General features: G+C 48.9%; 1 protein-coding gene across 4 annotated transcripts in view; it reads right to left on the reverse strand.

The window, feature by feature from the left end:
- IQSEC3 (IQ motif and Sec7 domain ArfGEF 3) overlaps positions 1–12,352 on the reverse strand; it is a 126,057-nt gene that overhangs the window by 60,257 nt on the left and 53,448 nt on the right. For all 4 annotated transcript variants that reach the window (XM_043540583.1, XM_037878182.2, XM_037878189.2 and 1 more), the window contains exon 2: positions 5,754–5,834. In XM_043540583.1, the coding sequence (XP_043396518.1) occupies positions 5,754–5,834 (81 nt within the window). The remainder of the gene's footprint in view (positions 1–5,753; positions 5,835–12,352) is intronic.

Here is a 12,352-nt window from a genome sequence, read left to right on the forward strand (position 1 = left end):
AGCTGTTTGAAGTCTCAACTGTATTGAGTTAGGATTTAATTGCTCTGTAATTGTGAAGTTGCTCTGCTCACATTTCAACCCTGCTCTAAGCAGCACGTTATAGAGGGAAAATTAAATCTCAGAAGGAAACTAGTACATGCAGATCCCATAGGCACAGCTCCCCTACCCTTCCCACAGACAGTTCAGTTCCCAGCCCCTTCCTGTCCCACCAGAGACAGTGCTCATCCTACTGCCTCTCTCCCTTCCAAAACCAACTCAGATCCCATCCCCTCTCCCCCCATCCCCACAGATAGCTGAAAGTTGCCTCCCTTGCCCATAAACCCAACTGGGATCCAATCCCCTCCTGCCCACATAAAGATACGTGGGATCCCATCCATTCTGCTTAGGAACTGGACAGGGTTGTGCCTATCTCCAGCACAAGCCCAAAGTTCATTGCTACAGCAATTCCACCTGAGCTTCTCAACATATTTTGTAGAACTCTTCCCATCACTGGTACAGTTGATTTTTCTCCTTATTTGGTCTGCAGCTCTGCGGGGGGAGCCTGAGGCAGCCTCCAAAAAGCCCGGGAAAGGCAAGTGAATGAACACGCTGTTCCCTCCAATTGTGATTCCAGCATTTCCTCTCATTACTCTAATAGAAACAAATCTTTCTCATCTTAGTCCCATTACCTCTCACAAAAGCAAATGGTGTGTAATCCCATTAGAGATGGGTTGCTGCTGGACACATTTTAAGGTCATTGTTCTGGGACACCAGACTCCACTGTGTGAGACTGGGATAAGCGGGGATGCAATTACTGGGCTATTCAAATCCCGAGAATGAAACTCTGCTGTTAACAGCAGAAGCCAGCACGAAAAGAGCACTCGCCTCATGAAATTATGGGGTTTGGTCAAATCAGAGTCTAAGCAGCACTCAGGAAAAGAGCAGGGCAGGTTGTCAGTGCCTTCTCCGTGAAGTCTCCTGTGCTCTGGGGCCTGACCTAGGCTAGCCCTGGACCTGCATATCTCCCCCATGAAGTTTCCTTTATCATCATCATTATTATTTGCCTTGCAATAGTGCCTAGCAGCCCCAGGCATGGACTAGGTCCCCTTTGTGCTAGACGCAGCACAGACACAGAACAAAAGATGGTCCCTGCCCTATAATCTCAGCTACAATCTAATCCTTTCCGCTGTAACCTGTATCTGGGTATCCTTAGCACAGCCCCACAGTGTGAGACTGGCTGCTGGTGCCACTCTCCTGACTCTGATTCTACACACTGGACCTGGGTATCCCAGACACAATCTCAGAGTACAGATCTGTCTGCCAACGCCACCTCTGTGAGAGTTTCTTTAGTCTTCAAAGCTGATCCTGGTGATCCCTAGCACAGCCCCCTGTCAGAAAGCAAGGTGAGCTGTTGCATCTAGAAGTGCTGGGAGCCATAGCCCTCCAGAGACTCCATTTTGCTTGTGGCTGACAGTGCTCTGAATCAGATGAGGAAGAGCAGTGCCTCATTCAGTTGGTCTCTGTTGAGGAGTTAGACACTGACCTTCTCTCAATCAGTTCCCACCCACCGGCATTTCAAAGCCTTTCCTGATGGATGGGCAACAAAGAGAGAGTCAGCTTTGCAGAGAAGAGGAGAGGGGAAACCACACCATGACAACAGATAACAAACATCACCACAAAACACACAGAGACAGCTGCTTCTACTGCCAGGTGTTGCCCTCCTGCTGTTTTGTCCCAGTGCTTATTGCCCAGTGTTACTCTCTTGCCACCCTCCACCTGTTCTGGGGTCCCAAAGTTACCCTCCGGCTGCCCCATCCCTGCACTGAATGCTTGCTGGTACCCTCCTGCCACCCTGTCTCTGCTCTGATGGCTTGGTGCCATGCCTCCCTTTGTTCTAGGTGCCGGGTCTTACCTTCATCTCCTTTGCTCACTGACTAGGGTTACCCTCCCACTGCCCCATCCCCAGCCACCCATCTGGTATTTCCTTCCTACTGTCCCAGGAGAGCAGGACAGTTTCTGCAGCCCCCACGTGCTGGTGATGCCTTTGGCTTGTAACCCTTCCCACTGTAATAAGAACCTTGCCACTTCTGTAGGTCCTGCCATGTGGCAGTTAGGACTGAGCCCAGGTTCCCTACAGGAGAGAAGTCAGTGGCCCAACCACCACTGAAGTCTCCAAAGTCCCTTGAAGAGACAAGAGTCACTGCCCTGTTTATGCTCGTTATTAGTCCCTGTTCTCTTTAATCGGCTTAGACTGATGAGCCGAGGCAGCAGCAGGGATCAGCCGGGCTGTTTAATTAAAGGATTTCAGCTCAGGCCTGCAGTTTGGGAGCTTGTGTAAATGAGCTGCAAGTACATTATTTAATCTGCTGCGCAGAGAGGAGTCAAGGCATTAATGAAGCAAACTCTAATTAAAACTAGACGGCTGATGGTTATTAGCAGCATCAATTCTGACAGGATTGATCTCATTTAGGGAAATGTCTGATCTTGGACAAAAAGGGGGGAAAAAAACCAACCTGGGTTATCTAATAGACAACAGCACCACACTGTTGGGACCACACTGTCACGTGATACAGACAGTAAGACACAGCCTACATTCAAGGATTGCTAATTGAAAAGCGGACAAGTCTGTATCTGTTTCTGGCCTCTATAAAGCTGGAGAGGTTCAAACCATCTTTATTCTCCATGCACAAGCTTCTCTCACGGAGGGACAGGTGTGGGGGCTATGCGTTATTAGGCAGGGAAGAGGGGTCCCTATAAGATCCCCCCACCTATTTTCCTTTCCATTTACTTCCTTTCCATCATCCTCAAGGTTCTGAGTCATGGAAACCCACCTTCCTTCTAGCCATGGAGCTCTGGAGCCCATGAATACTGCTCTGGGGATCAGCTATGGGAGGAGAGCCCTTGATGACAGTGACATGAGGTGCTTTCTTATCCTCATGGACTGGATGGACATATTGCATCAACGTTGCTGGCAGCCTGAAGGCAGGTGCTGGGGAGGGGTAAGACACTGAGCTCAGGACCCAAACTTGGATTGCCCATAGGGGAGAGTCATTCCTCACACCCGGCTGGCCTTTGTGTCACTGGCTTAGCAATGCCACAGTATGCCTGGGAACTTTCCAGAACTTCATCATCTTTCCAGGGAATATACTTCCTCAGCATGATGGCCAAGCCATGAGGAAGCTGCAGTGGGATGTAGCACCCAGAGCTGAGAAGGAGACTGGCTCTATGAGAAGGAAGGAGGGAGACTGAGTACCAGGTAGACCATGATAAGCTAAGACAGGCAGGGTCAATGGCATGATACAGGCAGAAAGCTGTATAAAAGGGCTTAATCAGGAGCCCAGACTGCGAAGTTCGTTGGGGAAGTTGACACTGACCTAGATCCAAGCTCCATGGGTTGAGCTCAAGTGCAGACTTCAACATGACAAATGTTGAGACACTTTCAAACAAATGATTACGGAATAATTTCTTCTGCCTACATTCACCTGGCAGATCTGGAGGCAGGAATTCTGTGTTTTCCCAGCATTACTACAAACAGCAAGAGAGTCCAAGGCATTCTGGGAGTCAGTGGCTTGTGATGTCTTTGCCTGCATTGTAGGGAGTTGATGGGTTAATGAGAAGGGCTGTGGGGTTAGGCACACAGCAAGTAACCATAGAGTTTAAGACCTCCTGGGAGTGACTAAGCCATGTAGGCCAGGGAGACAGGGTCTACCCTGCAATAAAAGACCCACGGCTGGCCTGAGTCAGCTGAGTCAGGTTCACGGGGCCTGGGCTGTGGGGCTATAATGTTGCAGTGTAGATATTCGGGCTCAGACTGGAGCCCAGGTTCTGAGACCCTGTGAGGTGGGAAGGTCCCACAGCCTGGGCTCCAGCCCAAGCCCAAACATCTACATGGCAAATTAATAACCCCACAGCCAGAGCCTGAGTCAGCTGACTTGGGCCAGCTGTGGGTCTTTTTTTGCAGCGTAGACATAACCACAAATGACTAAAAACTAAGCCAAAAAAAGCCACAAACACATTAGAAATGAGGTAGAGTGGGGAGGGGGAGGGGCCCAAAGGCCAGGGTCATGAACACTGAAAACCCAGACTAAAAGGGTCTTAATCAGGCCAAACAAGGCACATGACCCATAGTTTTATCTTTCCAAAGCTGCAGGTGAGAGGCCAAACTGTCTCCAGCACAGCAATCTCCACAGACTTAACTTCCTCATAGGGCTTGCATCCCTCTATCACACTCATTGAAGTTTGGCTCTAGACTACACTCAAGGCTTAGACCACCCTCTCCAAGCTCACACCCTCAGCACTGAAGGCCAGTTCAGCACAGAGGATTATCCTTGCCTTCCTTCCACATTTAGTCTTGGCTACTAAAGAGCAGGAGCGAGCCCACTCTCCCTGCCCCTCCCTGAGTACAGCAGGACCCCACACATCCCCCGAATGCACATGCCCATTTGTTCTCTTCACAGTGGTCAGTTCTCAAACTTTTCACTGCATGGTGATCAGGACTCAGAGGCTGTTCCAGTGAGCAGGACAAATCAAGAAAAACAGCATTTTGCAGACCACTGCCCTGGGGCGCCTCTACAACTCACCTGCCCCACACCGCCTGGAGCCATTCCCAGGAACGCTGGCTTCCAATGTTAATGTCAAAGGTCAGATGAAAGACTCTATCAATGGGACATAAATCTCTAAAAACAAACCCCCTAGCTGCCAAAAGCAGGCGTATGAGAGGGTGAGAGAAGAAAGAGCATGTGTCCATGCGAGACAGAGAAGGATGGGACGGAGTGGGTGAGAGGGAGTTGGGGGAGGGTTAGGATGAGAGAGAACATGGAGAGTGGAGGCCGTGTCTATATCGGCATCTTGTCTATCCCAAGTATTTCTGAGACTCCTGTCAGCATGGTATCTAAGTGCTGGGAGAGCAAGGCTTAAAGTGGACTGGTACACCCAGACTTTCAGACTCAGCTAAAAAGGTCAGCCATCTCTCAGGTGGATCCTGACAAAGGAGAGAGTGAAACAGTCATGTCAAAAGCTGCACTTTCCAGTGGCAAACTGGGAATGCTGCATTGACCAGCCCCAGGTTTGGGCAGTTCCTAGCACACTGCCTACTGTTTTCAGGACATGACGTTCCTAGCAATGGAAATGTAGCAAGTAGCCCAGGCATGGGGGGCAGGTTCTGTTTGTGCATTGCTGACTGGAAATGGCTCTCCCGGGTTGTTTTTGATTTGCCTTCTCATTTTTGGACTTTTGGGTTCGGTTCTGATGCCCGCTGCCAGTCAGAGAGGGTTGCATCACTCTCAGTTGTGTGGTCAATGTGGGCCCATGCCATGCTAACTTGTACACAGGTTGGTACCATTACAATTACCCTTCTCTGGAAAATTCAGCCCATTTCACCTGGCAACCTACACTGCAATAGCTTAAATAGTATTTAAACAAGCTGTACCACTATAATATGAAATTCCATTGCGCTTCTGTAAGACCAGCCCTAAACCCTGGTGGAAGGTGTGCGTACGTGTGTGTGAGAGAGAGAGAGACCGAGGGTGTGTGTGTGTGGAGGCTGAGGGGTGTGTGTGTGTGTGTGTGATTAAAACATACTGAGTGGCATACCTGGGAGAGAAGAGCGAGGGGTGTGTGAGGAAGAGCAGTGGTGGGGACACGTTTATAGGAGGGATGGTAGTGAATGACAGCAGGGTATGGGGTGTGTATTTGGGGCAGGGAGGAGAGTGATGGGGTAGTGAGAGAAGGAGAGGGATGGAAAGGAGAAGCCCATGGTGACAGCAGTCTCCCACCTTGGTGAGGAGTCCAGAGATGAAGGCTTCTGCTCTGCATCAGCTGCTGGGCAGCAGAATTGGTGTAAAACAGTTTCATTCCTGTAAGAGAAGACAAACAGTGGCAGGTAAGAGTTCATCTCAGTCTTTGGCAAGCTCATAGGACACTGTCCTGTCCAAGTCTATTCCTGGGCATTGCAGCTATTCAGTGATGGTGGCTCTTTACAGCTGAGGAGAAATCAGATTATAACATGAATCCTTTGGACCAGGAGGTGGGGAACGAAGCATGGTAGGAGGGAGTAGTCATCTCCCCTCCCTCCCTCACATGCCTTGCCACTAGCATCATGCTCGTAGAGTGAGGCAAAATGTTTCAAATCAAACGTTTTCTTTGTTAAAAAAAAAAAGGCCTTTTATATAAAAAAAAAGTGTAATGAAATACAGTTGACTTTTTTTTTTTCATTTCAGTTTTGCTGAAAGTGGAGCAAATGCTTTCTTTGCTTGGGTGCTGTTTCAACACTCATTTAATAAGTAAAAACTCAAGAATTTTTGGAGGGAATTTTTTTTCTGAATCCTGCAAAATGGAAACAACACTGAAATCCTCCCTCCCCCACACATGTTGTTTTCTATTTCAACCAGCTTAGTGCAGGACTGTCATCTCACTGGCACTTGGAGAGAGCGCCCCTCTAACTTGCTTCTGCTTCCCACTCTCCTTCCAAAACATCCTCACAGCCTGCTTTGGGGAAGCAGCTTCCCTGCATCAGAGCCCAACTTGAGCAACTGGAGTGGAGGAGGAAAGGAGAGAGGGGAATGGAGGAGAGGAAGAGAATGAAACAAAGAAGATAAAAGCAGAGACCAAATCCAAAAAGAAAAACAGCTTGAAATAAGAGTGAAGTATTCAGAGACAGATTTAAAATATGGAAATAAAGGAAGAATTTGTCTGCGGGGAGAAAAAATGGGTCCTGATTTTCAAAAGTGGCCACTGATTTTGGGTGCTTCTATTTTCTGGGCTCCATCTGGAGGTATTTTCAAGGGTCTGGTTCTCTGAAGAGTTGAACACTCACAAAATCCCATTTGAATGCAGTAGGAACTGCAGCCATCCAACACCTCTGAAAACCAGACCCCTTTCAGATGACTCAAGATTGACCTCCAAGAAAACAGGGGCACTCAAAATCCGTGGCCACGTTTGAAATTTTTGCCCAAAGGCACCAAAAAAGTGAACAAAAGACAAATTGAGAGAGAGAGGGAAAAAAAGTGGAGAAGAGAAAAAGAAAATGGAAAGAAAGGGTCAGAAAACAGGGGAGATAGAGTGATCCAAATACTTAGATGATGTAAATAGTCCTAGCTCCAAGTCAGTGGAGCTACATCGATTTGTACCAGCCGAGAATCTGTTGACTCTGTGATTTAATGGCATTTTGCCTGATTCTAGCCCACCACCAACAACAAAACTGAAAAGATTCTTGGCTTTGGATGGGGAGTGGGTGTGAAATGTTCTCCTCAGGCCCTGCCTCACCATTCCTCCCTGTGAGAGAAAACAAGTTCACCCGCCTTTTCTCTGTGAAAAGTTTGAGAGATGCAGCCATGAGGATGGCCAATCCAATCCACAGAGACAGCAACAGTCCTACATCCTATTCCCCATTTAGGGTGACCAGATGCCCCGATTTTATAGGGACAGTCCCGATATTTGGGCCTTTTTCTTATATAGGCGCCTATCACCTGCCACCCCCATCCCGATCTGGTCACCCTATCCCCATTACCCATCACCAGGCCTGCCCAGCTAGCTTTATGTAACAAGCCCTTTCAGCTCTGTTGCTTCCTTTATTTACTTCTGATGTTAATTCTCAAAATGGTCTCAGAAGCGATGGCTGTTTAAAAACAAGATACCCAGGAGAGAGATGGGGAAAGAGAGAGTTTGCATTACCTCACTGAACTCTCCCCATATCCTCTGTCCCAGCTCTGTCCCCACATCATAACATACTCACTGTAAAAGGAGTTTTTGTGTTTTTGTGCCACATCAAATTTATCTCCCAACACTCCATTGCGGTAACACCCACCCCTCCGATTCCATTTCCTCTGCAACCCTTATTTATTGTTGGTCCTTGCAGGGCTGTCTCTAATTTAAGCTTTTCAAGTGGCAGGTATCTGTCAGTCTGGCCTATCTGTAAAATACCTGTGCCATCTTTTGACAGGCGCAGGTGAGCAGTCTCAAGATTATACTGGATTCTAGATTCAAGCAAACTCACATAAATGTCAGAGCTCCTCCATCTTGTCACTCTCACCTTGACTCTTTCCCTAAATTCCTTCTAGCATTAGAGTGACCATATGTCCCATTTTGGCTGGGACAGACCCCTTTTTAAGCCCTGTCCTGGACGTCCTGACTTTTTTTTTTTTTTTTTTGGCAAAACTGGGCATTTGTCCCGTTTGCTCTTGCCAACTGATGGTGATCAGTTGGCAAGAGCAAATGGGACAAATGCCAAGTTTTCAAACTGGGGGATGCGGAGGAACATTTGTGGGGGCAAGTGGTGACATTTGGGGGGGGGACATCTCCACACCCCCCTATGGGCAACCCAAGGCTTGTGCCCCATCCCACACCGGGAGGCTGCACAGGTGCTGTGCTTGGAGCCCTGCAGGAGCCTGGCTGATGCTCCCTACGCTCTTCCCCTCCAGTCAGGGAGCGATGGGGTTTCTATGTGCTCACTCTGCAGCCCAATCAGAGGGCAGCGCTGTCAGGACCCTCATACAAACTCTTCTTTCGTCTCTGCCTCATCTTGTGTATCACCCGGTTTCCATGGAGACAGCAGGGCCCTGAGCCCTACTGGGCAACCCAGCTGCTAAGTGCCCGATGTCTCTCACAGCATCCATTTGTGCAGCATATCCTCCCCCCGCAGCAGCTCCTACCTCTGCCTCCTGCCCCCTGCCCCCGAGCAGTCCCTGGAGGCCCCACCCTGGCCTAGTGAACTACCCCCCATCCTTTGGAGCTGGTCCCCAGAGCCCTCTCCCTTCCCCACCCACCCACCCCAACCAGCCTCTTTTCCTCCCCAGTTCTCCTCCAGTCACCTGCTTCTGCCACATCCCAGCCTTCCACCCTACCTGGGGCTGCTATCTGGAGCCTCCTCCCTGCCCCTCTGCTATCCCAGCCCCCAAAGGGGCACTGAACGGCTAGCTGGATCATAGTGCAGTAGCTTCACCTCCTGGCTCTGAGCCCAAAAGTACCCATACACTCTCGCACACTCACACCCTCCTTTGCTGCCCAGATCCCAGTCCATACCCATTCCTCTCCCCCCTGCCCCTATCTCTGCTACTTGGCTCAATTGGGGGTACAGAGGGACTTTCAGGGGGGCAAGCGATGATGCCAGGCAGCTCTGGCCAGCCCTGCGCATCCGGTTTTCAGTTTGGGGAAATATGGACACCCTACCTAGCGTACTCTAATGTGTGCTGCACCTACTCCAACATTAGACGCACCATTCAAATAATATTAATTATTAATAATGAAGAGAAGGAAAGGAGAAACCGAAAAGGGAGCTGTAGCGCTAAGGGGAAGAGAGGAAGGAAAGAAGATAGTCAAAAAGGCACGCAGAGAGAATCATACGTATTTATAAGGCTGCTATGGCCGTGTTATCTAAGCACCAAGAAAGGAAAGTGTGAGGAGAAGCACAGAGAAAAGAGGAGATGAGGCACAGACATGGGAGGAAAATAGAACAGTGGATAATCACTGCAGCTGAGACCTCAAGTCTGCTGTGAATATAGCAAGGAGCAAGAAACACCCCGGAAATGAACCTGTGTGCCCGGGGACTAGCAGCCACAAAGTGACCACACATTTTGGGTGCCACATCTTTGTGTGCCCAACATGAGCCACCCAAAATCAATCTCCACTTTTGAACCTCTTGTCCTAGAGCTCTGAACAGCGGAGGCCCTTGGGGACAGTCGAGCACAGCTCTAGCCCCTCTGCAACCACAATCTGCTGTTGCCCCTCATACAGCAACAAGCAGGTGTAGCCCATACCCATGGCCAGAAATCTCACCCCAGCAGTGCTTGTGAATCCTTGAGTCCAACGGCCTCAAGTGGCAGGGGGCGAAGGCAAAGTGGGGATGGGAAGGAGAGATTGGTGTACATTAGGAGGAATGTTTTCAATGGGCAGGTTTTGGTAAGGGGTTATTTCAGAATTGTGTGTTAGGGTCTCAACCTAAATTTGTGCTTGGGGACCTATATGAATCTTGATACACCTCTGAACTCCTTAAATACCATGAAGCAGCTAGGGTCCTCAGTCCAATTAAATATTTCCATTAATAAATATTTCTATTATATATTTTGCCCCAACCCAGGTTTATGCCAGGGGAAATGGAATCACTATTGGAAAGCGATTGTTATTCTCATTTATGTAAACCCCGTCCATGTGACTGGTGCTTTCCGAACATATGCAAAGAAAAGGTCCCTGCCTGAGGGGCTTTGTGGCGAGGTGTACATAGCCCTCACTGGACAAAGGAGTTAATGTCCTGCAGGGCAAGCCAGGAAATGGGCCTGCAGAACTTGTGTTACCTGCCATTTGGGGCAAGGAAGCTTTGGCTTAGGTCTAAGAGGGTGAGTATTTGAACAGGAAGTGGAGGAGGGTAAAGGCTTTCTTTCCTCTGTTCCCAGCCTATGGTGGAGCAGATCTGAGAGACAGCTAGAACCAGGAAACCCTGAGGAATGAACTGTCTCTTGACTGATTGGAGCCAGCTGGTAAACTTGTCTACTGCCTTGTTTGGTTTCCTTGTTGTAAAGATGGAGAGGAGCCTGACAGGTTGTGGTAGGGGACTTGCAGCAATGATCAAGGGCTGAAGGCCACCTGGCCCTTTCCCCCTCAGTGTTGCTAACTTCTTTGTTGTGAGTTTTGTGACATCTTGTGTCTGTCTCAAAGTTCCAGCTCCTGAAGTTTTGTGAAAATCAAAACTTTCCTCTCTCTCTCTCTCTCTCTCTCTCTCTCAAAAAAAAAAAAGTTTTTGTAGCCCTCATACTTATGGAGAAAAGCTGGGAAATGTGAACCATACAAGTTTAAAAATCAGAAGGAAAGAAAAAATCCTTACCTCTTCCCATCCCTATCTCCTCAAAAAAAATAAACCTCAGGACTCTGAAGCTAATCTCATGACACAGGGGCCTGACTCACAATTTTTAAATATTTGGGGTTGACAATAGTGCAATAGTGCTATCTTAAAGGGATGGGGGTATAGCTTTCCTTTAAATCTGTGGCTTTTTTGTTTTTAATTCATCCTTATTCTGAAACCTGAAGTTGGCCTTGCACAGGCTTACAATCTAAGATAGAGAGCACCTGAGTAAAACCAAAGGGGAGTAGGGAAGGACAGAAGAGAGCCCAGACAACGGGGAAGGGAGATGTGAACTCTGTTTTCTTATCAGTGTGTTCCTACTGTTGAATTGTCCTATTTCAAATGTTTGATTTGTTTGTTTTGTTTTAAATACACAGGCTTCCTGGCCAGCACCCCGGTGCGAGTAGCAAAGGAGCTCAAGCCAGAAGCAAAAGAGTTCTGAGTGGATTTAAAGGAGGGCAGGTAGTGTATACATTAGGAAAGAGGCTGCTCCAGGCATAGGGGCTGTGTGCTAAAGCTGGCAGGGAGTCAAAGAGACTATCAAGGCATGTGTAGGTAGCAGAGTGACAGGCATGGGGGGGTGGGAGGGGGAACAGTAGAAGACAAGGGCAGGCAAGCAGGCAAGAGCAGATTCCGGAGAACCAGAAACAGTCAGGGTCTATCAGAATATGGGCAATACCACTCCCTGCCCAGCCAGGGCACATGCTCTGGGGACTGACACCTTCCAGAGGCAAGGATTTGCCAGTCTGGGCTCATCTAAGGCTAAGTCTACGCTTGGAGCTGGGGGTGTGATTCCCAGCTCGCGGAGATGTACCTGTGCTAGCTTGAGCAGTGTAGCTAGGGTAGCACTGGCGGAAGCTTGGGCTAGTCGTCCTGAGTATGGACCCACCCGGACTCCCCTAGCTACGTAAGTGGGGCTCAAGCTAGTGTGGGTACATCTATGTGAGCTGAAAATGACACCCCTAGCTCCAAGCATAGACGTGGCCTGTGTGAGGGGCAAGCCACATTCTGCCCAGCCACGATGTACAGGTCACTACAACAAATCAGCATCTCGTTTCTCTTTAAGGAACTGACTTCAGACGGAATGACTTTAGTTTCTCTTCTCACAAGAATGAAGCATCCACCAAGCAACTCTGGCAGCCTTGCTAATGGAATCTGTAAATGAACTGTCCAGTCATAAGCAAATGCCTCCTGATCAGTACAAGCTTCTTTAAATCCCCACAGTCTCTTCTGGCCAGGATGAAACTGTTTAGCCAGCTTGGGAGCTGGCCAGTAAGGCCCTCGCCCCTTTCCAGCTTTCTAGAATCATGGAAGATTGGGCTGGGTTGCAAAAGGCCTTCGGGAGCCACTAGCCCAATCTTACATCAAAGAGAGTGGCCTTACGCGACACTTCCCAAACAAATTAATTTCTCATTTTCTAATTTAGTGTTGGTAGAAGGTGCCTGAGATAGCCCTGGAAACTGAAAGCCTCTGTACAGCACTCCATGGGCAGTGTCAACATGTGGTTTCCCAATGCTGCGCTCACCCATAGTGGGGGAGCTG

This window comes from Chelonia mydas, chromosome 1 (genome assembly GCF_015237465.2).
Source record: "Chelonia mydas isolate rCheMyd1 chromosome 1, rCheMyd1.pri.v2, whole genome shotgun sequence".
Taxonomy (NCBI): domain Eukaryota; kingdom Metazoa; phylum Chordata; order Testudines; family Cheloniidae; genus Chelonia; species Chelonia mydas.